At 55.0% G+C, this 24,384-nt stretch overlaps 1 protein-coding gene across 3 annotated transcripts in view; it reads left to right on the forward strand.

Annotated features, from left to right (window-relative positions):
* The window catches only part of gpr155a (G protein-coupled receptor 155a), a 107,502-nt gene that overhangs the window by 66,966 nt on the left and 16,152 nt on the right, over window positions 1-24,384 (forward strand). For all 3 annotated transcript variants that reach the window (XM_085986154.1, XM_085986153.1, XM_085986155.1), the window contains 5 exons: window positions 17,100-17,307; window positions 22,383-22,481; window positions 22,934-23,067; window positions 23,763-23,858; window positions 23,994-24,058. In XM_085986154.1, coding sequence (XP_085842280.1) covers window positions 17,100-17,307; window positions 22,383-22,481; window positions 22,934-23,067; window positions 23,763-23,858; window positions 23,994-24,058 — 602 coding nt within the window. The remainder of the gene's footprint in view (window positions 1-17,099; window positions 17,308-22,382; window positions 22,482-22,933; window positions 23,068-23,762; window positions 23,859-23,993; window positions 24,059-24,384) is intronic.

A 24,384-nucleotide genomic window follows, 5' to 3' on the forward strand; every position in this document is an offset into this window, starting at 1 on the left:
TCTCTCCCCCAGCCTCTCTCTCTCTCCCCCAGTCTCTCTCTCTCTCCCCCAGTCTCTCTCTCTCTCCCCCAGTCTCTCTCTCTCTCCCCCTCAGTCTCTCTCTCTCTATCTCCCCATTCTCTCTCTCTATCTCCCCATTCTCTCTCTCTCTCTCTCCCCGTCTCGCTCTCTCCCCCCGTCTCGCTCTCTCCCCCCGTCTCGCTCTCTCCCCCCGTCTCGCTCTCTCCCCCCGTCTCGCTCTCTCCCCCGTCTCGCTCTCTCCCCCCGTCTCGCTCTCTCCCCCCGTCTCGCTCTCTCCCCCCGTCTCGCTCTCTCCCCCCGTCTCGCTCTCTCCCCCCGTCTCGCTCTCTCCCCCCGTCTCGCTCTCTCCCCCCGTCTCGCTCTCTCCCCCCGTCTCGCTCTCTCCCCCCGTCTCGCTCTCTCCCCCCGTCTCGCTATCTCCCCCCGTCTCGCTATCTCCCCCCGTCTCGCTATCTCCCCCCGTCTCGCTATCTCCCCCCGTCTCGCTCTCTCCCCCGTCTCGCTCTCTCCCCCCGTCTCGCTCTCTCCCCCCGTCTCGCTCTCTCCCCCCGTCTCGCTCTCTCCCCCCGTCTCGCTCTCTCCCCCCGTCTCGCTCTCTCCCCCCGTCTCGCTCTCTCCCCCCGTCTCGCTCTCTCCCCCGTCTCGCTCTCTCCCCCCGTCTCGCTCTCTCCCCCCGTCTCGCTCTCTCCCCCCGTCTCGCTCTCTCCCCCCGTCTCGCTCTCTCCCCCCGTCTCGCTCTCTCCCCCCGTCTCGCTCTCTCCCCCCGTCTCGCTCTCTCCCCCCGTCTCGCTCTCTCCCCCCGTCTCGCTCTCTCCCCCCGTCTCGCTCTCTCCCCCCGTCTCGCTCTCTCCCCCCGTCTCGCTCTCTCCCCCCGTCTCGCTCTCTCCCCCCGTCTCGCTCTCTCCCCCCGTCTCGCTCTCTCCCCCCGTCTCGCTCTCTCCCCCCGTCTCGCTCTCTCCCCCCGTCTCGCTCTCTCCCCCCGTCTCGCTCTCTCCCCCCGTCTCGCTCTCTCCCCCCGTCTCGCTCTCTCCCCCCGTCTCGCTCTCTCCCCCCGTCTCGCTCTCTCCCCCCGTCTCGCTCTCTCCCCCCGTCTCGCTCTCTCCCCCCGTCTCGCTCTCTCCCCCCGTCTCGCTCTCTCCCCCCGTCTCGCTCTCTCCCCCCGTCTCGCTCTCTCCCCCCGTCTCGCTCTCTCCCCCCGTCTCGCTCTCTCCCCCCGTCTCGCTCTCTCCCCCCGTCTCGCTCTCTCCCCCCGTCTCGCTCTCTCCCCCCGTCTCGCTCTCTCCCCCCGTCTCGCTCTCTCCCCCCGTCTCGCTCTCTCCCCCCGTCTCGCTCTCTCCCCCCGTCTCGCTCTCTCCCCCCGTCTCGCTCTCTCCCCCCGTCTCGCTCTCTCCCCCCGTCTCGCTCTCTCCCCCCGTCTCGCTCTCTCCCCCCGTCTCGCTCTCTCCCCCCGTCTCGCTCTCTCCCCCCGTCTCGCTCTCTCCCCCCGTCTCGCTCTCTCCCCCCGTCTCGCTCTCTCCCCCCGTCTCGCTCTCTCCCCCCGTCTCGCTCTCTCCCCCCGTCTCGCTCTCTCCCCCCGTCTCGCTCTCTCCCCCCGTCTCGCTCTCTCCCCCCGTCTCGCTCTCTCCCCCCGTCTCGCTCTCTCCCCCCGTCTCGCTCTCTCCCCCCGTCTCGCTCTCTCCCCCCGTCTCGCTCTCTCCCCCCGTCTCGCTCTCTCCCCCCGTCTCGCTCTCTCCCCCCGTCTCGCTCTCTCCCCCCGTCTCGCTCTCTCCCCCCGTCTCGCTCTCTCCCCCCGTCTCGCTCTCTCCCCCCGTCTCGCTCTCTCCCCCCGTCTCGCTCTCTCCCCCCGTCTCGCTCTCTCCCCCCGTCTCGCTCTCTCCCCCCGTCTCGCTCTCTCCCCCCGTCTCGCTCTCTCCCCCCGTCTCGCTCTCTCCCCCCGTCTCGCTCTCTCCCCCCGTCTCGCTCTCTCCCCCCCGTCTCGCTCTCTCCCCCCGTCTCGCTCTCTCCCCCCGTCTCGCTCTCTCCCCCCGTCTCGCTCTCTCCCCCCGTCTCGCTCTCTCCCCCCGTCTCGCTCTCTCCCCCCGTCTCGCTCTCTCCCCCCGTCTCGCTCTCTCCCCCCGTCTCGCTCTCTCCCCCCGTCTCGCTCTCTCCCCCCGTCTCGCTCTCTCCCCCCGTCTCGCTCTCTCCCCCCGTCTCGCTCTCTCCCCCCGTCTCGCTCTCTCCCCCCGTCTCGCTCTCTCCCCCCGTCTCGCTCTCTCCCCCCGTCTCGCTCTCTCCCCCCGTCTCGCTCTCTCCCCCCGTCTCGCTCTCTCCCCCCGTCTCGCTCTCTCCCCCCGTCTCGCTCTCTCCCCCCGTCTCGCTCTCTCCCCCCGTCTCGCTCTCTCCCCCCGTCTCGCTCTCTCCCCCCGTCTCGCTCTCTCCCCCCGTCTCGCTCTCTCCCCCCGTCTCGCTCTCTCCCCCCGTCTCGCTCTCTCCCCCCGTCTCGCTCTCTCCCCCCGTCTCGCTCCCCGTCTCGCTCTCTCCCCCCGTCTCGCTCTCTCCCCCCGTCTCGCTCTCTCCCCCCGTCTCGCTCTCTCCCCCCGTCTCGCTCTCTCCCCCCGTCTCGCTCTTCTCCCCCCGTCTCGCTCTCCTCCCCCGTCTCGCTCTCTCCCCCCGTCTCGCTCTCTCCCCCGTCTCGCTCTCTCCCCCCGTCTCGCTCTCTCCCCCCGTCTCGCTCTCTCCCCCCCGTCTCGCTCTCTCCCCCGTCTCGCTCTCTCCCCCCCGTCTCGCTCTCTCCCCCCGTCTCGCTCTCTCCCCCCGTCTCGCTCTCTCCCCCCGTCTCGCTCTCTCCCCCCGTCTCGCTCTCTCCCCCCGTCTCGCTCTCTCCCCCCGTCTCGCTCTCTCCCCCGTCTCGCTCTCTCCCCCCGTCTCGCTCTCTCCCCCCGTCTCGCTCTCTCCCCCCGTCTCGCTCTCTCCCCCCCGTCTCGCTCTCTCCCCCCGTCTCGCTCTCTCCCCCCGTCTCGCTCTCTCCCCCCGTCTCGCTCTCTCCCCCGTCTCGCTCTCTCCCCCCGTCTCGCTCTCTCCCCCCGTCTCGCTCTCTCCCCCCGTCTCGCTCTCTCCCCCCGTCTCGCTCTCTCCCCCGTCTCGCTCTCTCCCCCCGTCTCGCTCTCTCCCCCCGTCTCGCTCTCTCCCCCCGTCTCGCTCTCTCCCCCCGTCTCGCTCTCTCCCCCCGTCTCGCTCTCTCCCCCCGTCTCGCTCTCTCCCCCCGTCTCGCTCTCATCCCCCCGTCTCGCTCTCTCCCCCCGTCTCGCTCTCTCCCCCCGTCTCGCTCTCTCCCCCCGTCTCGCTCTCTCCCCCCCGTCTCGCTCTCTCCCCCCGTCTCGCTCTCTCCCCCCGTCTCGCTCTCTCCCCCGTCTCGCTCTCTCCCCCCGTCTCGCTCTCTCCCCCCCGTCTCGCTCTCTCCCCCCGTCTCTCGCTCTCTCCCCCCCGTCTCGCTCTCTCCCCCGGTCTCGCTCTCTCCCCCCGTCTCGCTCTCTCCCCCCGTCTCGCTCTCTCCCCCCGTCTCGCTCTCTCCCCCCGTCTCGCTCTCTCCCCCCGTCTCGCTCTCTCCCCCCGTCTCGCTCTCTCCCCCCGTCTCGCTCGTCTCCCCCCGTTCTCGCTCTCTCCCCCCGTCTCGCTCTCTCCCCTCCCGTCTCGCTCTCTCCCCCCGTCTCGCTCTCTCCCCCCGTCTCGCTCTCTCCCCCCGTCTCGCTCTCTCCCCCCGTCTCGCTCTCTCCCCCCGTCTCGCTCTCTCCCCCCGTCTCGCTCTCTCCCCCCGTCTCGCTCTCTCCCCCCGTCTCGCTCTCTCCCCCCGTCTCGCTCTCTCCCCCGTCCGCTCTCCCCCGTCTCGCTCTCTCCCCCCGTCTCGCTCTCTCCCCCGTCTCGCTCTCTTCCCCCCCGTCTCGCTCGGTCTCCCCCCGTCTCGCTCTCCGTCCCCCCGTCTCGCTCTCTCCCCCCGTCTCGCTCTCTTCCCCCCCGTCTCGCTCTCCTCCCCCCGTCTCGCTCTCTCCCCCCGTCTCGCTCTCTCCCCCCGTCTCGCTCTCTCCCCCCGTCTCGCTCTCTCCCCCCGTCTCGCTCTCTCCCCCCGTCTCGCTCTCTCCCCCCCGTCTCGCTCTCTCCCCCCGTCTCGCTCTCTCCCCCCGTCTCGCTCTCTCCCCCGTCTCGCTCTCTCCCCCCGTCTCGCTCTCTCCCCCCGTCTCGCGCTCTCCCCCCGTCTCGCGCTCTCCCCCCGTCTCGCGCTCTCCCCCCGTCTCGCTCTCTCCCCCGTCTCGCTCTCTCCCCCCGTCTCGCTCTCTCCCCCCGTCTCGCTCTCTCCCCCCGTCTCGCTCTCGTCCCCCCGTCTCGCTCTCTCCCCCCGTCTCGCTCTCTCCCCCCCGTCTCGCTCTCTTCCCCCCGTCTCGCTCTCTCCCCCGTCTCGCTCTCTCCCCCCCGTCTCGCTCTCTCCCCCCGTCTCGCTCTCTCCCCCCGTCCTCGCTCTCTCCCCCCGTCTCGCTCTCTCCCCCCGTCTCGCTCTCGTCCTCCCCCCCCGTCTCGCTCTCTCCCCCCCGTCTCGCTCTCTCCCCCCGTCTCGCTCTCTCCCCCCGTCTCGCTCTCTCCCCCCCGTCTCGCTCTCTCCCCCCAGTCTCTCTCTCTCCCCCCCAGTCTCTCTCTCTCCCCCCCCAGTCTCTCTCTCTCCCCCCCCAGTCTCTCTCTCTCCCCCCCAGTCTCTCTCTCTCCCCCCCAGTCTCTCTCTCTCCCCCCAGTCTCTCTCTCTCCCCCCAGTCTCTCTCTCTCCCCCAGTCTCTCTCTCTCCCCCCAGTCTCTCTCTCTCCCCCCAGTCTCTCTCTCTCCCCCCCAGTCTCTCTCTCTCCCCCCAGTCTCTCTCTCTCCCCCCAGTCTCTCCTCTCTCCCCCCAGTCTCTCTCTCTCCCCCCAGTCTCTCTCTCTCCCCCCCAGTCTCTCTCTCTCCCCCCAGTCTCTCTCCTCCCCCCAGTCTCTCTCTCTCCCCCAGTCTCTCTCTCTCCCCCCAGTCTCTCTCTCTCCCCCCAGTCTCTCTCTCTCCCCCCAGTCTTCTCTCTCTCCCCCCAGTCTCTCTCTCTCCCCCAGTCTCTCTCTCTCCCCCAGTCTCTCTCTCTCCCCCAGTCTCTCTCTCTCCCCCCAGTCTCTCTCTCTCCCCCCAGTCTCTCTCTCTCCCCCCAGTCTCTCTCTCTCCCCCCAGTCTCTCTCTCTCCCCCCAGTCTCTCTCTCTCCCCCCAGTCTCTCCCTCTCCCCCCAGTCTCTCCCTCTCCCCCCCAGTCTCTCTCTCTCCCCCCAGTCTCTCTCTCTCCCCCCAGTCTCTCTCTCTCCCCCCAGTCTCTCTCTCTCCCCCCGTCTCTCTCTCTCTCCCCCCCCAGTCTCTCTCTCTCCCCCCCCAGTCTCTCTCTCTCACTCCCAATCTCTCCCTCTCTCACACTCCCAATCTCTCCCTCTCTCACACTCCCAATCTCTCTCTCTCTCACACTCCCAATCTCTCTCTCTCTCTCACACTCCCAATCTCTCTCTCTCTCACACTCCCAATCTCTCTCTCTCTCACACTCCCAATCTCTCTCTCTCTCACACTCCCAATCTCTCTCTCTCACACTCCCAATCTCTCTCTCTCTCTCACACTCAGTTCAGTTCAGTTCAGTTCAAATGCTTTATTGGCATGAAAGTTTACAGAGAACCATATTGCCAAAGCTTACATAGCAAAAAGGTACAGTTTTCCAACATTCTGTAGGTGTCAATCGATTTGACATTTGTTGGGTATATACAATATTACTTTTAAACAATATTAATTTTAAACAGTCTTTCTACTTCATTTGGTACGTTCAATATTAATTTTAAACAGTCTTACTTTTAAACAGTCCTCAGGTTGTGACATGTTGTTACATATTTAGCCCCAAGGTATGGTCTGTCTCCTTCTCCTAGGACTAATCTCAATTTTGACAGATCATCCAATTCCTTGAAATCTGGGGTTGTTTGGCTTAGCTTGTTGAATAATATGTTTCTTGATGTGTTGAATTTTTCGCATTTTAGGAGGAAATGCATTTCTGTTTCAACCTCGCCAGCCAGACATTGATCGCATATTCTATTCTCTCTAGGCTGCCAGGATTTCTTGTATCTGCCTTTTTCAATTTCCAGTTGGTGGTCGCTTAGTCTGTACCTGGTGAGGGTCTGTCTCTGTTTTGTGTCTCTGATGGTCGTGAGGTAGTCTGCCAGTTTATATTCTCTTTTTAGGGCCCGGTAACATTCTAATCTGCTTTGGCTTTCGGTTATTTTGTTCCAATGTTCCAGGTAGGTTTCTTTGCATTTTTTAATGATTTGGTTCACTCGGATTGGTGTTTGGACGGCTGTGTTGGTCTGGGGCTGGTCAGGGTCCGGCTGAGTACTTAGTTTCAGTAGCAGCTGACTCAGGGGACTCTTTTCTGGGTTTAGCTCTTGGGTCTGAAAGGCTTTGAAATGAAGGGTGTCTGGGGAGCTAGATTTGAGGTGATTTAGGAAGTTTAGTGCTCGTTTTTGGATGTTTATTATCAGTGGGTATCTGCCTAGTTCGGCTCTGCATGCATTTGTTGGCGTTTTTCTTTGGGTGCGAAGGATGCTTCGGCAGAATTCTGCATGTAGGGCTTCTATTGTGTGTTTTTCCCATTTAGTGTAGCTTTGGTGATTTAGCGGGCCCCATACTTCACTACCGTACAGTGCAATGGGCAGGATTATGCTGTCAAAAATTTTGAGCCAGATTTTGATTGGGATTTGGATGTTGTAGAATTTTCTTTTTATTGCATATAGGGCTCTTCGGGCTTTTTCTTTTAGTGCATTCACTGCTATGCTGAAGCTCCCTGATGCTGTAATAGTTAGACCAAGGTAGGTGTAGCTCATAGTGTGTCCTATAGTGGTATCACTGAGGGTAAACTGGTATTTGTTTTCCTGACATCTGGGTCTTTTCTGAAAAATCATGATGTTGGTTTTCTTTAGATTTACTGTTAGAGCCCAATTTTGGCAGTATTTGTCGAGTAGGTCTAGTTGTTGCTGTAATCCCTGTTCTGTGGGAGACAGCAGAACCAGGTCGTCCGCATAGAACAGGGACTTCACTTCTCCATCCAGGAGACGGAGACCTGGTGACTCGCTTTGCTCCAGCATGTCTGCTAATTCATTTATGTATATGTTGAACAGGGTCGGGCTCAAATTGCAGCCCTGCCGGACGCCTCTTCTCTGGGTGAAGAAATCGGTGCGTTTGTCTCCAATTTTGACCACGCATTTGTTTTTCAGATACATTGATTTAATAAGGTCATAGACTTTGCCCCCTATTCCACACTGAAGAAGTTTATAATAGAGCCCTTCGTGCCATATAGAGTCAAAGGCTTTCTTGAAGTCGATGAAACAGGCGAATATTTTCCCATTTTTTGTTTGGTGTTTATGTTTTTCAATGAGGGTGTGAAGGGTATAGATATGGTCGGCGGTGCGGTGTTTTGGAAGAAAGCCTATTTGGTTTTTTCTGAGGATATTATGTTTGTTAAGAAAATCAAGTAATCTACTATTTAGAATACTGCAGAATAACTTCCCTAGACAACTGTTGACACAGATGCCGCGGTAGTTATTTGGGTCTGATTTGTTTCCACTTTTATATATGGGGGAGATTAGTCCTTGGCACCAGATATCGGGAAAACAGCCTGAGCGTAATATGATGTTGAATAGTTTGAGTATCGCACCCTGCATCTCCATATTGCTGAACTTTAGCATTTCATTTTTGATGTTGTCTGGGCCACAGGCTTTCTTTAGGTGGAGAGATTTTGTTTTTGTGGCCAGTTCTTTCCATGTGATTGGGGAGTCTAGAGGGTTTTGGTTGTCTTTAATTGTTGCTTCTAATGTGTGGAGTTTTTCTGTGACCTGATGTTGACTTGGGTTTGTTTTGTTTTTTGGGATGTCTTTGTAGAGGTTTTCAAAATGTGTTCTCCAGATGTCGCCATCTTGGATTGGTAATGCTTGCAATTGTGTTGTACTCAGGTTATTCCACATTTCCCAGAATTGTTTTGGATTGGTGGAGTTTTCAATTTCTTCGAGTATTTTGTGGGTATAGTTTTGTGTTTTGTTCCTAATGGTGTGTTTATATCTTTTGAGGGTTTCATTGTATCTAGTACGTAGGTCCGGATTGTTTGGTTGCCGATGCTTTTGGTTTGATATTTTTCTCAGGTCTTTTCTGGCATTTTTGCATTCGTGGTCAAACCATTTCATATTTTTATTTTGTCTTTTGTGATGCTTCCTCTTCTGTTTCACGAGGTCGGCTTTTACAGCTGCCTCATGGAAGATCATATTTATATCCTCTATGGCCGTGTTTACACCATCTCTGGTGATCTCAGATAGATTTTCTTTAAATTTTGAAACTTTACTTGTGAGATCAGATGAATTTAGTGCTGTGATGAATTTATCTCCACTGTCTGGGGCCCATCTGTATGTCTGGTTTATTTTATGTAGCTTACTGTGTTCCTTTTTTGTGTCTGTAGTTTGGGCAGAAAGTTTAAGGTACACATTTATTTGGTTATGGTCTGAGGGGGGGGATTGCTGCCTGACAGTGAATGCGTTGATATCGCAGGGGTCCAGGTCAGTGATTGTATAGTCCACCACACTAGACCCAAGAGTTGAGGAGTATGTGAGTCTCCCTAGGGAGTCCCCTCTGAACCTACCATTAACGATGTACAGGCCTAAGGCTCGGCAGAGTTGCACTACCTCCCTACCGCTTTTATTTATTTCACGATCAAGGTTGTTCCGATTTGCGATGGCTGGTGTGACATCTAAAGGGGTCTGGCCAAACACATGGTTGTTTCCCTGTGGGTCTATGAAGTCAGGTTCACAACCGGTCCTTGCATTTAGGTCCCCACATATTATCACCTTTCCTTGGGCCTGGAAATGGCTGATTTCCATGTGGAGAGTATCAAATAACTCCTCTTCGAAATATGGCGAATCTATTGGAGGTATGTAGATCGCACATAAGTAAACATCTTTTTTTGCTATTCCTATATTTTTATCTAGTTTTAGCCATACGTGTGATTTCCCCTGTTTTACCGGTGAGATGTGTTTGTCCAGTTCTCCCTTATACCACACCAATATTCCCCCGGAGGTTCTGCCCTTGCGTGTTTTAGTGTTCTTTACTGAGGGCACAATGATTTCATGGTACATTGGAGGACAATGGGTCGGCATGTCCTTTTGGCACCATGTTTCTGTTAACACAATTATATCAATGTCTTTTATAGCTTTTAGGAATTCAGGGTCTGTACTCTTCATCCCAAAAGTTGAGGAGCGGAGGCCCTGGATATTCCAGCAGCTTATGTGGAAAGAACGCTCCCAATCTCTCTCTCTCTCTCTCTCTCTCTCTCACTCCCAATCTCTCTCTCTCACTCCCAATCTCTCTCTCACTCCCAATCTCTCTCTCTGACACTCCCAATCTCTCTCTCACACTCCCAGTCTCTCTCCCTCTCCCCCCCAGTCTCTCTCTCTCTCACACTCCCAATCTCTCTCTCTCTCTCACACTCCCAATCTCTCTCTCTATCACACTCCCAGTCTCACTCTCTTCTCCCCCCAGTCTCTCTCTCTCTCTCTCTCTCTCTCTCACCCGTCTCTCCTTCCCTCTCTCTCTCTCTCTCTCTCTCTCTCCTTCCCTCTCTCTCACTCTCTCCTTCCCCCTCTCTCTCTCTCCTTCCCCCTCTCTCTCTCTCTCCTTCCCCCTCTCTCTCTCTCTCCTTCCCCCTCTCTCTCTCTCTCCTTCCCCCTCTCTCTCTCTCTCTTTCCCCCTCTCTTTCCCTCTCTCTCTCTCTCTCTCCTTCCCTCTCTCTCTCTCCTTCCATCTCTCTCTCTCCTTCCCTCTCTCTCTCCTTCCCCCTCTCTCTCCTTCCATCTCTCTCTCTCTCTCCTTCCCTCTCTCTCTCACTCTCCTTCCCTCTCTCTCTCACTCTCCTTCCCTCTCTCTCTCTCCTTCCCTCTCTCTCTCTCCTTCCCTCCCTCTCCTTCCCCCTCTCTCTCTCTCTCTCTCTCTCTCTCTCTCTCTCTCTCTCCCTCTCTCTCCTTCCCTCTCTCTCTTCCCGCCAGTCGCTCCCTCTCTCTCTCCCAACAACAACATGCCCTCAAAAAAGCCTCGGCACCGCCGGGCACCCCCTCCCCTCCCCCCACTCTTTCCCCCCCTCTCTTCCCCCCCAGTCGCGCTCTCTCTTCCCCCCCCCAGTCGCGCTCTCTCTTCCCCCCCCAGTCGCGCTCTCTCTTCCCCCCCCAGTCGCTCTCTCTCTTCCCCCCCCAGTCGCTCTCTCTCTTCCCCCCCCAGTCGCTCTCTCTTCCCCCCCAGTCGCTCTCTCTCTTCCCCCCCCAGTCGCTCTCTCTCTTCCCCCCCCAGTCGCTCTCTCTCTTCCCCCCCAGTCGCTCTCTCTCTTCCCCCCCAGTCGCTCTCTCTCTTCCCCCCCAGTCGCTCTCTCTCTTCCCCCCCAGTCGCTCTCTCTCTTCCCCCCCAGTCGCTCTCTCTCTTCCCCCCCAGTCGCTCTCTCTCTTCCCCCCCAGTCGCTCTCTCTCTTCCCCCCCAGTCGCTCTCTCTCTTCCCCCCCAGTCGCTCTCTCTCTTCCCCCCCAGTCGCTCTCTCTCTTCCCCCCAGTCGCTCTCTCTCTTCCCCCCCAGTCGCTCTCTCTCTTCCCCCCCAGTCGCTCTCTCTCTTCCCCCCCAGTCGCTCTCTCTCTTCCCCCCCAGTCGCTCTCTCTCTTCCCCCCCAGTCGCTCTCTCTCTTCCCCCCAGTCGCTCTCTCTCTTCCCCCCCAGTCGCTCTCTCTCTTCCCCCCCAGTCGCTCTCTCTCTTCCCCCCCAGTCGCTCTCTCTCTTCCCCCCCAGTCGCTCTCTCTCTTCCCCCCCAGTCGCTCTCTCTCTTCCCCCCCAGTCGCTCTCTCTCTTCCCCCCCAGTCGCTCTCTCTCTTCCCCCCCAGTCGCTCTCTCTCTTCCCCCCCAGTCGCTCTCTCTCTTCCCCCCCAGTCGCTCTCTCTCTTCCCCCCCAGTCGCTCTCTCTCTTCCCCCCCAGTCGCTCTCTCTCTTCCCCCCCAGTCGCTCTCTCTCTTCCCCCCCAGTCGCTCTCTCTCTTCCCCCCCAGTCGCTCTCTCTCTTCCCCCCCAGTCGCTCTCTCTCTTCCCCCCCAGTCGCTCTCTCTCTTCCCCCCCAGTCGCTCTCTCTCTTCCCCCCCAGTCGCTCTCTCTCTTCCCCCCCAGTCGCTCTCTCTCTTCCCCCCCAGTCGCTCTCTCTCTTCCCCCCCAGTCGCTCTCTCTCTTCCCCCCCAGTCGCTCTCTCTCTTCCCCCCCAGTCGCTCTCTCTCTTCCCCCCCAGTCGCTCTCTCTCTTCCCCCCCAGTCGCTCTCTCTCTTCCCCCCCAGTCGCTCTCTCTCTTCCCCCCCAGTCGCTCTCTCTCTTCCCCCCCAGTCGCTCTCTCTCTTCCCCCCCAGTCGCTCTCTCTCTTCCCCCCCAGTCGCTCTCTCTCTTCCCCCCCAGTCGCTCTCTCTCTTCCCCCCCAGTCGCTCTCTCTCTTCCCCCCCAGTCGCTCTCTCTCTTCCCCCCCAGTCGCTCTCTCTCTTCCCCCCCAGTCGCTCTCTCTCTTCCCCCCCAGTCGCTCTCTCTCTTCCCCCCCAGTCGCTCTCTCTCGTCTCTCTCCCCCCAGTCGCTCTCTCTCTTCCCCCCCAGTCGCTCTCTCTCTTCCCCCCCAGTCGCTCTCTCTCTTCCCCCCCAGTCGCTCTCTCTCTTCCCCCCCAGTCGCTCTCTCTCTTCCCCCCCAGTCGCTCTCTCTCTTCCCCCCCAGTCGCTCTCTCTCTTCCCCCCCAGTCGCTCTCTCTCTTCCCCCCCAGTCGCTCTCTCTCTTCCCCCCCAGTCGCTCTCTCTCTTCCCCCCCAGTCGCTCTCTCTCTTCCCCCCCAGTCGCTCTCTCTCTTCCCCCCCAGTCGCTCTCTCTCTTCCCCCCCAGTCGCTCTCTCTCTTCCCCCCCAGTCGCTCTCTCTCTTCCCCCCCAGTCGCTCTCTCTCTTCCCCCCCAGTCGCTCTCTCTCTTCCCCCCCAGTCGCTCTCTCTCTTCCCCCCCAGTCGCTCTCTCTCTTCCCCCCCAGTCGCTCTCTCTCTTCCCCCCCAGTCGCTCTCTCTCTTCCCCCCCAGTCGCTCTCTCTCTTCCCCCCCAGTCGCTCTCTCTCTTCCCCCCCAGTCGCTCTCTCTCTTCCCCCCCAGTCGCTCTCTCTCTTCCCCCCCAGTCGCTCTCTCTCTTCCCCCCCAGTCGCTCTCTCTCTTCCCCCCCAGTCGCTCTCTCTCTTCCCCCCCAGTCGCTCTCTCTCTTCCCCCCCAGTCGCTCTCTCTCTTCCCCCCCAGTCGCTCTCTCTCTTCCCCCCCAGTCGCTCTCTCTCTTCCCCCCCAGTCGCTCTCTCTCTTCCCCCCCAGTCGCTCTCTCTCTTCCCCCCCAGTCGCTCTCTCTCTTCCCCCCCAGTCGCTCTCTCTCTTCCCCCCCAGTCGCTCTCTCTCTTCCCCCCCAGTCGCTCTCTCTCTTCCCCCCCAGTCGCTCTCTCTCTTCCCCCCCAGTCGCTCTCTCTCTTCCCCCCCAGTCGCTCTCTCTCTTCCCCCCCAGTCGCTCTCTCTCTTCCCCCCCAGTCGCTCTCTCTCTTCCCCCCCAGTCGCTCTCTCTCTTCCCCCCCAGTCGCTCTCTCTCTTCCCCCCCAGTCGCTCTCTCTCTTCCCCCCCAGTCGCTCTCTCTCTTCCCCCCCAGTCGCTCTCTCTCTTCCCCCCCAGTCGCTCTCTCTCTTCCCCCCCAGTCGCTCTCTCTCTTCCCCCCCAGTCGCTCTCTCTCTTCCCCCCCAGTCGCTCTCTCTCTTCCCCCCCAGTCGCTCTCTCTCTTCCCCCCCAGTCGCTCTCTCTCTTCCCCCCCAGTCGCTCTCTCTCTTCCCCCCCAGTCGCTCTCTCTCTTCCCCCCCAGTCGCTCTCTCTCTTCCCCCCCAGTCGCTCTCTCTCTTCCCCCCCAGTCGCTCTCTCTCTTCCCCCCCAGTCGCTCTCTCTCTTCCCCCCCAGTCGCTCTCTCTCTTCCCCCCCAGTCGCTCTCTCTCTTCCCCCCCAGTCGCTCTCTCTCTTCCCCCCCAGTCGCTCTCTCTCTTCCCCCCCAGTCGCTCTCTCTCTTCCCCCCCAGTCGCTCTCTCTCTTCCCCCCCAGTCGCTCTCTCTCTTCCCCCCCAGTCGCTCTCTCTCTTCCCCCCCAGTCGCTCTCTCTCTTCCCCCCCAGTCGCTCTCTCTCTTCCCCCCCAGTCGCTCTCTCTCTTCCCCCCCAGTCGCTCTCTCTCTTCCCCCCCAGTCGCTCTCTCTCTTCCCCCCCAGTCGCTCTCTCTCTTCCCCCCCAGTCGCTCTCTCTCTTCCCCCCCAGTCGCTCTCTCTCTTCCCCCCCAGTCGCTCTCTCTCTTCCCCCCCAGTCGCTCTCTCTCTTCCCCCCCAGTCGCTCTCTCTCTTCCCCCCCAGTCGCTCTCTCTCTTCCCCCCCAGTCGCTCTCTCTCTTCCCCCCCAGTCGCTCTCTCTCTTCCCCCCCAGTCGCTCTCTCTCTTCCCCCCCAGTCGCTCTCTCTCTTCCCCCCCAGTCGCTCTCTCTCTTCCCCCCCAGTCGCTCTCTCTCTTCCCCCCCAGTCGCTCTCTCTCTTCCCCCCCAGTCGCTCTCTCTCTTCCCCCCCAGTCGCTCTCTCTCTTCCCCCCCAGTCGCTCTCTCTCTTCCCCCCCAGTCGCTCTCTCTCTTCCCCCCCAGTCGCTCTCTCTCTTCCCCCCCAGTCGCTCTCTCTCTTCCCCCCCAGTCGCTCTCTCTCTTCCCCCCCAGTCGCTCTCTCTCTTCCCCCCCCAGTCGCTCTCTCTCTTCCCCCCCCAGTCGCTCTCTCTCTTCCCCCCCCAGTCGCTCTCTCTCTTCCCCCCCAGTCGCTCTCTCTCTTCCCCCCCCCAGTCGCTCTCTCTCTTCCCCCCCAGTCGCTCTCTCTCTTCCCCCCCCAGTCGCTCTCTCTCTTCCCCCCCAGTCGCTCTCTCTCTTCCCCCCCAGTCGCTCTCTCTCTTCCCCCCCAGTCGCTCTCTCTCTTCCCCCCCAGTCGCTCTCTCTCTTCCCCCCCCAGTCGCTCTCTCTCTTCCCCCCCAGTCGCTCTCTCTCTTCCCCCCCCAGTCGCTCTCTCTCTTCCCCCCCCAGTCGCTCTCTCTCTTCCCCCCCCAGTCGCTCTCTCTCTTCCCCCCCAGTCGCTCTCTCTCTTCCCCCCCCAGTCGCTCTCTCTCTTCCCCCCCAGTCGCTCTCTCTCTTCCCCCCCAGTCGCTCTCTCTCTTCCCCCCCAGTCGCTCTCTCTCTTCCCCCCCAGTCGCTCTCTCTCTTCCCCCCCAGTCGCTCTCTCTCTTCCCCCCCAGTCGCTCTCTCTCTTCCCCCCCAGTCGCTCTCTCTCTTCCCCCCCCAGTCGCTCTCTCTCTTCCCCCCCAGTCGCTCTCTCTCTTCCCCCCCAGTCGCTCTCTCTCTTCCCCCCCAGTCGCTCTCTCTCTTCCCCCCCAGTCGCTCTCTCTCTTCCCCCCCAGTCGCTCTCTCTCTTCCCCCCCAGTCGCTCTCTCTCTTCCCCCCCAGTCGCTCTCTCTCTTCCCCCCCAGTCGCTCTCTCTCTTCCCCCCCAGTCGCTCTCTCTCTTCCCCCCCAGTCGCTCTCTCTCTTCCCCCCAGTCGCTCTCTCTCTTCCCCCCCAGTCGCTCTCTCTCTTCCCCCCCAGTCGCTCTCTCTCTTCCCCCCCAGTCGCTCTCTCTCTTCCCCCCCAGTCGCTCTCTCTCTTCCCCCCCAGTCGCTCTCTCTCTTCCCCCCCAGTCGCTCTCTCTCTTCCCCCCCAGTCGCTCTCTCTCTTCCCCCCCAGTCGCTCTCTCTCTTCCCCCCAGTCGCTCTCTCTCTTCCCCCCCAGTCGCTCTCTCTCTTCCCCCCCAGTCGCTCTCTCTCTTCCCCCCCAGTCGCTCTCTCTCTTCCCCCCCAGTCGCTCTCTCTCTTCCCCCCCAGTCGCTCTCTCTCTTCCCCCCCAGTCGCTCTCTCTCTTCCCCCCCAGTCGCTCTCTCTCTTCCCCCCCAGTCGCTCTCTCTCTTCCCCCCCAGTCGCTCTCTCTCTTCCCCCCCAGTCGCTCTCTCTCTTCCCCCCCAGTCGCTCTCTCTCTTCCCCCCCAGTCGCTCTCTCTCTTCCCCCCCAGTCGCTCTCTCTCTTCCCCCCCCAGTCGCTCTCTCTCTTCCCCCCCAGTCGCTCTCTCTCTTCCCCCCCAGTCGCTCTCTCTCTTCCCCCCCAGTCGCTCTCTCTCTTCCCCCCAGTCGCTCTCTCTCTTCCCCCCCAGTCGCTCTCTCTCTTCCCCCCCAGTCGCTCTCTCTCTTCCCCCCCAGTCGCTCTCTCTCTTCCCCCCCAGTCGCTCTCTCTCTTCCCCCCCAGTCGCTCTCTCTCTTCCCCCCCCAGTCGCTCTCTCTCTTCCCCCCCCAGTCGCTCTCTCTCTTCCCCCCCAGTCGCTCTCTCTCTTCCCCCCCAGTCGCTCTCTCTCTTCCCCCCCAGTCGCTCTCTCTCTTCCCCCCCAGTCGCTCTCTCTCTTCCCCCCCAGTCGCTCTCTCTCTTCCCCCCCAGTCGCTCTCTCTCTTCCCCCCCAGTCGCTCTCTCTCTTCCCCCCCAGTCGCTCTCTCTCTTCCCCCCCAGTCGCTCTCTCTCTTCCCCCCCCAGTCGCTCTCTCTCTTCCCCCCCAGTCGCTCTCTCTCTTCCCCCCCAGTCGCTCTCTCTCTTCCCCCCCAGTCGCTCTCTCTCTTCCCCCCCAGTCGCTCTCTCTCTTCCCCCCCAGTCGCTCTCTCTCTTCCCCCCCAGTCGCTCTCTCTCTTCCCCCCCAGTCGCTCTCTCTCTTCCCCCCAGTCGCTCTCTCTCTTCCCCCCCAGTCGCTCTCTCTCTTCCCCCCCAGTCGCGCTCTCTCTCTTCCCCCCCAGTCGCGCTCTCTCTCTTCCCCCCCAGTCGCGCTCTCTCTCTTCCCCCCCAGTCGCGCTCTCTCTTCCCCCCCAGTCGCTCTCTCTCTCTTCCCCCCCAGTCGCGCTCTCTCTCTTCCCCCCCCCACCCCCAGTCGCGCTCTCTCTCTTCCCCCCCCCCCAGTCGCGCTCTTTCTCTTCTCCCCCCCCCCCAGTCGCGCTCTCTCTCTTCCCCCCCCCCCAGTCGCGCTCTCTCTCTTCCCCCCCCCCCCCCCAGTCGCGCTCTCTCTCTTTCTCCCCCCCCAGTCGCGCTCTCTCTCTTCCCCCCCAGTCGCGCTCTCTCTCTTCCCCCCCCAGTCGCGCTCTCTCTCTTCCCCCCCAGTCGCGCTCTCTCTCTTCCCCCCCAGTCGCGCTCTCTCTCTTCCCCCCCAGTCGCGCTCTCTCTCTTCCCCCCCAGTCGCGCTCTCTCTCTTCCCCCCCAGTCGCGCTCTCTCTCTTCCCCCCCAGTCGCGCTCTCTCTTCCCCCCCAGTCGCTCTCTCTCTCTTCCCCCCCAGTCGCGCTCTCTCTCTTCCCCCCCACCCCCAGTCGCGCTCTCTCTCTTCCCCCCCCCCCCAGTCGCGCTCTTTCTCTTCTCCCCCCCCCCCAGTCGCGCTCTCTCTCTTCCCCCCCCCCAGTCGCGCTCTCTCTCCCCCCCCCCCCCCCAGTCGCGCTCTCTCTCTTTCTCCCCCCCCCAGTCGCGCTCTCTCTCTTCCCCCCCCCCCCAGTCGCGCTCTCTCTCTTCCCCCCCCCCCCAGTCGCGCTCTCTCTCTTCCCCCCCCCAGTCGCGCTCGCTCTCTCTCTCTCTCTCTCTCTCTCTCTCTCTCCTCCCCCCACCCCCCCCCCCCAGTCGCTCTCTCTCTCTCTTCCCACAACAACATGCCCTCGAAAAAGCCTCGGCACCGCCGGGCACCCCCAGCTAGTTTAAAATATATTGACTCATGTATGATTAGAATTATGACCAAAAGTCTGTTTGTTACAAGAGTATTGGGCTGTATTCTGTACTTCGTATTGATCTGGCCCTCAAATTCACATACATTGAAGGGCTATGGTGTGTATGTTTTTGTTTCCTCCTTCACGTGTTTGTCATTTACAGGTTATTAGCACTGCAGTGGTGCTGTCATGTAGCATTGTTCTTGCGGGATCATCACTGATGTTACTGAGTCGGAACAGGCAGGATAATGCTTACCAGAAACTACATCGCAACTCTATTTCTAGCAGTACTGGTGTGGATGCTAGACTGAAAGAAACCCGAACAGCAGCTAACAACGTAACATCTGATATAGAATTTGTAACTGGAGAAGGTGAAGATCTTTTTTGTTTACATTATATAGCATAGAATGAGAGGCTTGGGATTTAGTACTGTACCTGTTTCCTACTTAAAAATTCTATATGTTATGTTTTTTAAATGGAAATGGTTTGATTTGTTTTCCTTTCTCCTATCCTCATCTCGTTGTCTACAGTGGACACCTGTTTTGTTTTTTCTTTAAATTGGTGTCATTGCTGTGCAGTGCTGAATCCTGTGATTGGCCTTCGAACCACCAAAGCAGACAGGTTGGATGAGCATTCCAGAGATATTTATTTAGCACATGCAAACTCACCATATAATTCCAGCCATCTTAGAGTATTGTCATCACCAATATGCAAAGTGCGTAGGCCACCAGATAGTTTAGTTAGTTGGCTTGATTTAACAACGTGGGATATGGTTTGTATTTGTCCACAAGCACATTTGACATCGTCACAAAGGCCCCACAAGTGAAGATTTGAGGAGCACTGAGGCTTCTTGAAACTGGTTGAGAAGCGCCCAACTACAATGCAGCCAGTTGAATCCTAGTTGACAGTCTATAGGGTTGGGGATGATGTGATGTTTATAGGAATATCTGCTGTCCACTCTACAAACCAGTGAGTTGGTAAGGAAAAGTCAAAGGAATCAGGAAAGGTTGACCATATTAGGTGTCTCAAAGTGAGCCGCACTGTTGGTGGATAGAGCAAATCCAAGTGAATTGGCAAAATGATTTTGCCACAAAGTCTGTTCATCAAATTTGCTACCACATTTGACAAAGGTGAGCTACTGGGCTTCATTTGTCTTGCTAGCAATGTTTTTGCTTTCCTGTCCTTTTGGGATATTTTTGACCAGTTGTAGCAACTTTTAACTCTTATATCTGATCATACAGTTTCTATTTCACTAAAATATCCACTACAACACACGGACTGCTATGTAAGAAGAGGCCTGGGGGGAAATGCTCATTCTAGGGCGGGGGGAAGATTGAGTAGAAGAGCAATGATACATATTGAAGTAATTTAAAGCAGCAGATGCATAACACACTTTAGAAAATGAAGTATCAAATTTTTATTCCTTCAAACTTGAAAGCAAGCAGGAACTGTTCACAAGTGACTAAGGACTTCCTTCCCCCCACACCATTCACACTCTGTAGCGGTTCCCATGTTGCTGCTATTGCAGGCATCTTTAGTTTTAAAATAATTTTACAGCAGTTTTTTTCCTAACTTGTTTGCAACTTTTATGCTGCTTGTATGTGGTGTGCTATTGGAGAAAAAATTGAGATGAGCTTCAATGTACAGTGTAAATTTTTCAACTTTTGGGGGAAGGGAGGAGAGAGAGATTGAAAGGGTTTAGCCTGAGACTGTGCTCCAGTCCAAAGTACCTGAGCCTTGAAAAGACCCTTATCTGTAAAGGTCCATATTTTAGTCTCCGAATATCACATGATGTTGAAGGTAAATGCCTTCCTTGTAGGATTCAATAGCCCAGTTAATACTATGCTTCTCTTCTGGTTAAAGGTATTTTTAGCTTCTGCTATCCCCAAACAAAGTAAAAATACTCATCTGGTGCAACATCTGGATTGAGGTTGGGTTGTCATAAGAAGGTTGCCTGTGCAAGAAAATGTTTCAATTTTCAATACCACCAATAAGTTTTGGGTAGCCCTTTTTTCTCTTTCACAGTTTCAGTCATTCTGATTATTGAGCAATAATGAACACAGGATTCATTTAAAACCTACCAAGAAACGCAACACAGGCTGGATCGTTCCTGCTCAATTGTCAAGACTGTGTGGCTCTATATTACTTACAAGTAACTTCAGGTTGCCATGCAAAACCTTTCTTGTCTCTGTTTTATTAATTGTGCTGAACTTTATCCTCTTCCTCCTAAGCAACAAATTGGCAATCCTACATCGCCTGCTTCCTCACTGCATTGAAATAGAACCATTGCACAGTCTCCTTCTTTAATTGATTCCTCCCCAGTACCTCAAAGCTGTGGAACTCCTCATCTTTCTTAGTTCTTCCTAACTCCTATAAAACCAAAGATTTGAGGAGCACTGTTCAGTTTGAAACCGGTTGAGAAGCGCCCAACTACAATGCAGCCAGTTGAATCCTAGTTGACACTACCTAATTTAGTATTTGACGTAGTCTAGAAAGGTTCAATACAGCATTCCAGTCCTAAACAAATACTTGAGCCTGAGTTACCATTGTGCTCCTTCTCTCAACCTACCCCCCCCCCCCCCCACACTCCTTTTATGTTGTATTTCTCTCCCAGCCCGCCCCAAGCTTGTTCCTAATTACTGAATCAAAACTTGGCTGCTGTGTAAAGAGTGAAGCACTGTGAAACGGCAACTTCAGCTCAATCCACAATGGTGTGTTGCTGCAGATATTTGTTTCTTAGCTAAGAGCAGCTAATCCTTTCAGGAGATAAAACATTAACTAATTTGATTGCACCTCAGCTATCTGGCACCGGTACCAGTTTAAAAGTTATTGCTGCATTTTCATGAAGTAGAATCCTGTCCTCCATTTGAAAGCCTGTTCTTTGTTTAGGCGAGCGTTTTTCACAGGGTCAAGCTGTGTCCCTTTATGAAGAGTATATGGTTAGACAGTAAGAGTGCCTGTAAAAGGTATGCATGCTTGTGGTTGATGTGGCTGTCATGGTGAATAGCTGACTGTGTGCAAGCTGAGAGAAGTGGGTTTGAGGCTTGCAACAGTGTTAAGTGTGCGAGGGTGTGGTGAAGTATATGAATGTTGGGCCGGAGTCCTGATCGAGATTGTTGGTAGGTGAGTGATGGGGGTGTGGTGAATTGAGCAGTGGCTGAGACTAGTGGTGCAGTTGGTCGGGTATGGCATTTGAAAATGCATTCACTGACCTTGACCACTCGTGAGATAATTAAACTTCTTCCTTCACTGCATCCATATTCATGGAGCTGTACACCTGGCATTGGCCTCCTCCGCTATCTCTTGCCACTGCCTTCTGAGCATGTGTCTAGAGGGCCTCCAGCACCCCCTCCCCCCCCACAACGAGGACATCTCTTTTCCTTTCCACCTCTTCAACCTCGACTTCCAGTGCAACATCTGAAAACCTTGCTGCACGCTCTCTCCCATGGTCAGCCACTGTTGATTGTTGCACAGCACACTATTCCCAATGATCTTAGCACCTCCAGCAGCCACAATGCACCTTCCCTTTAAGAAATGCATGCTAGCTTTAAATAGTGCTAGGAAGTAACCATATTGGGCCCTTTGCTGATGCGTGCAGCCAATGAACAGTGTGGGGAGCATTGGCTACACGCAGAAAGCATAATTAGCAGGCAGCACGAAGTTGGCGTGCTGCCCGCATTCCACTAAATGGGCGCAGGTTAATCACGCATCATGCTCCCTGCGCCCATTTTTGGGTGCTAACCAATTTAACCCCCATGCTGCCTAGAAAGAAAGTTCTCTAGGTTCACACTTAAGAGTGGTCACTTGGGCATGATACCAGAGAGCTGTCAGCCTGCAGACAGCCATACCCCAAAAAGCAGTCTGTACCTACTGAAGAAGGGCAGCAGAAAAGGTGGAGAAAATTGAGAGACAATGGCCCAGAAATTCAGGTCGGGGGCTTCCCGCGGGTGCAAGCCCCCGACCTGCACTTAGCTTGCGCGCCGGCCGTTGAGCTGTGGGCCCCTGTGGAATTCCGATCCTGGGCCTGCTCCAGCTGCTGGCGCGCAGTGCTTGCGTATCCCAGGGGCGCAGTTAGTTCGATGCGTCCCCTGGGATCACGTGGGCCATGGGGAGCCAATCGGAGCAGGGAATGCTCCATTCATAAGTTTGACAGGAAGTGCTGTCAAAACTTAGAAATACTACGGGCCCCAAAACATCACTAAATCTTCAAATAAATTTTCAAAAACATCACATTTTTTAAATAAACTATAAATTACATGAAATAACTATTTTAAACAATAATTTAAATTTTTGAAAAAAGTAATTTTATTTTCTAACAGGACTAAAAATAAACTTACCTTTCTTTAAAGTATTAAAAAATAATAAACCTGTGGAAAAAATGTTTTAATTTTAATGAATTCACCACTTACCTTGTAAAAAGCAGGCCTTACGCCTGCTTTTTAAATGTGTAACTTCTGGAGACTTACCCTCCTGGGAAAACCTGCAAAAAAAACGTAAGTTCGATGCACACGCGCAGCCTCTCCCGCGCACGTGTTCGACCTCTGAACCCCTGCTTTCAGGGGAACGGAAGTGTCAGATTCCCGTGCATGCGCAGTGCATGCAGGAAACCGGCACTTCCATTCGGCCTACGGGTGAGTACCCCGTGCGTACTTGCCCGTGGAGACCCAAATTTCTGGGCCAATGATTTTTACTTCTTAAGAAGACAAAAACTCCGATGCTCGTATAGTCACCATTTCAAGTAGCTTTGGCACTCGTACTTTTCAAATGTTTGCATTTTTATTTACAAGCAATGGGAATGTTGAAGTATTTTCAATAAATGTTTTCTTCTAACTTTCATATTCTTAAGTTTCACTGAGAGAATAGAAAATGCTGAAAATGTTTTTTGATTTTTGTTTCTGACTTTGCGCATTTGCAGTTTATTTCTTTTCACTTTTATAGAGTTTGGTTATTTAATTAATCTTTCAACTGTTTCAGTTTTTGACTTAACTAGATTGGGTTTTCTCAAAGTACAAGTCTGTTTTGATATAGCTAAAAATATGTAGTGCAGTTTTTCTTCTCCGGATTTAGCAGTGTGTAGAGTTTGACCTTTTTTAAGATTGCCATTTGTCTGCATTAATGTTACTCTGCTAGGTGGGTTAGAACAATTGTGATTTTAAGATTCACTTTTCTCTGATTTTGTGCTGTGTTACATTTGGTGCTTTAAAAAAATCTGCAATTTTGAAAGAATCAGCCATTTGAAAAGATTAGATATGTGTTTGAAAATACATGGTGTAACACTTTTGGAGGACATCTTCAGACTAACATTTGAAGTCTAAAACTAAACACAGTATGCATTGGGTTTGAAATGTTTCAGCAGTTAAAAATTCTATATGTAAAAGTCTTAATTTTTTGTTGTCATTGTTAAGTATGAAAACTGATGTTTAAGGTGCTCCTTCTTTACTAACAGAAATCTGTCCATGTCAAATGGAAAATCAAGGCGAATTATGTTGTGCCAGCCAGCAAGCTCTGAATAATGACAGAAGTATGAATGAGGCATTATTGAGTGGTATGTTTATTAAAACAATATTGTTTGGCTAGTGAAGTGCCCAGTTTTAATAACTTAAATGTTTTGATGGCTAAAAGCAGTATAAAATGTATTTTGCATACCGCAGGATTTTTATGCACACTAACCTAGAAATCCTTATGTAGTTAAACATTATGATATGGTAGTTAACAAGGAGTTAGTAATTTGGCCAAAATGTAAATGTGGTTTAAAGTTTAAACAGACTGCATTCCTCACAGCACAACCTGTATTTCTGTTTTTGCTCTCCATTTTTGAGTTAAACAATTGCATTTCTCAACCAGGGACTAATATAGTAATAGTCTTTTTTGATCAGTAGGCTTGTTTGCTGTGAGTCTGATATTGATAGGTATTTCTTTCCTGCAGTCACCAAAACTCAAAATAATAACATGGTAGTTCCAGTGTCTACAATATGTTACCTATGATGTGTTTTGCAGCAGAACAATGCACGACACTGTGCAAAGCTGAAAACTGCATGTTGACACAAGAAGAGCAGCATTTACAGAATACAGATCCGCAGCTGGCCAGGCACGTGCTGCTGTGTCTGCTTCTCATTGTAGGCTTGTTTGCTGTAAGTCTGACATTAAAATGAATTTCTTCCTCGTATTGGCCACTTTAATCAAATAACAAAAAAATTGTTTTCCCCCTATACTGTTTACTTTTTATCTCACTCATTTTTCCCTCCCCTTCTTTCCTGAAGGCATTGTTTTTTGTAGATTCTACAGGCACTGCTCACCCTCCGCAAGTGCTCCTGAAGAGACTATAATTTACATGGGAGCCTTGACAGTGAATTTCAGCAAACTCCTGGGGAGGGGGCTCACAACTGAATAATCAGGAATGGAAAGCCTGGCTATATTTTCCTCCCTGTGCTGCTGCTGTTAACATTTTAAAAAAGTGGGGATAAAAGGAGCCTCTTCACTTCCTGGTTCCCTGTCTGTGAGAATTCTGCATTGTGATTGGCTGCTTAGACAGCTTGTTGATGTCACAGCAGATCGCACTATGGGATTCCCACTACACTACACTGATCTCAACTGCACGGCAAAAAAGGCAAACCTCTCGCCACAGAGATCGCGAGATCTTTGTGGGCAGTTTTCTTCGGGGCCAGCATCGAACGCCTTTGCTTCACAGCTGACCGCAAACTCCGGGTCATTATCTGTTTTATGTTGGTCATATTTTCACTGGGATTTGTACAGCAGTGTAAATACTTGTATTAATTGTATAAAGAGCAGTTTGATTTATCCCTGTCTGCTTTTTATCATTTTTCAGAATGTATCCAGTTGTTTGTGGTGGTTGTTTAACCATGAGCCAGGTCGCCTTTATGTTGAGCTGCAGTTCTTCTGTTTAATCTTTAATTTTGGTCAGGTTTGTGTTCCTAATATAACTGCTTTGTATGACATTGTTTTGATATTTCAACAGTAAAATTTAATCAATTTTAGTAGCAAATGTCAATTTAAGTATTATGGCAAATAATGAATCTACTTTTCTGTTTCCCTTCAGGGTTTTATTTCTTTTGGCATATTTGGACTTGATAAACATTTAATCATTCTTCCATGTAAAAAGAGGTAAACAGCGCCTTCCTCTGACTCGTCACTTAAAAGAAGTGGCAATTCAATAGCACTAGCAGTTTACATTAGCCTAGCAAGCTGAGGATTTGGATTGGAATTCTTGGTACGGATCATCACTGCAACTTGCTTATCACAGTTGCCCATGTACTGCCTGTCTTGGCTGTGTTCCTGATGGCAAACTTTAGTAGTTAAAAACTCTTAACCGAGAAGGGAGGGGAAAAACTGGCCTGATTAGCCTTGTGCTGCAGAAGAGTTTTGCCAGTTTGTAATCATGTAATGTTATTAGTTGCAGCCATGAAGTTCACAGCACATTCTCTCCTACC

Source organism: Somniosus microcephalus, chromosome 4, assembly GCF_052327205.1.
Source record: "Somniosus microcephalus isolate GS21.2 chromosome 4, FLI_Smic_1.0, whole genome shotgun sequence".
Lineage (NCBI taxonomy): Eukaryota > Metazoa > Chordata > Chondrichthyes > Squaliformes > Somniosidae > Somniosus > Somniosus microcephalus.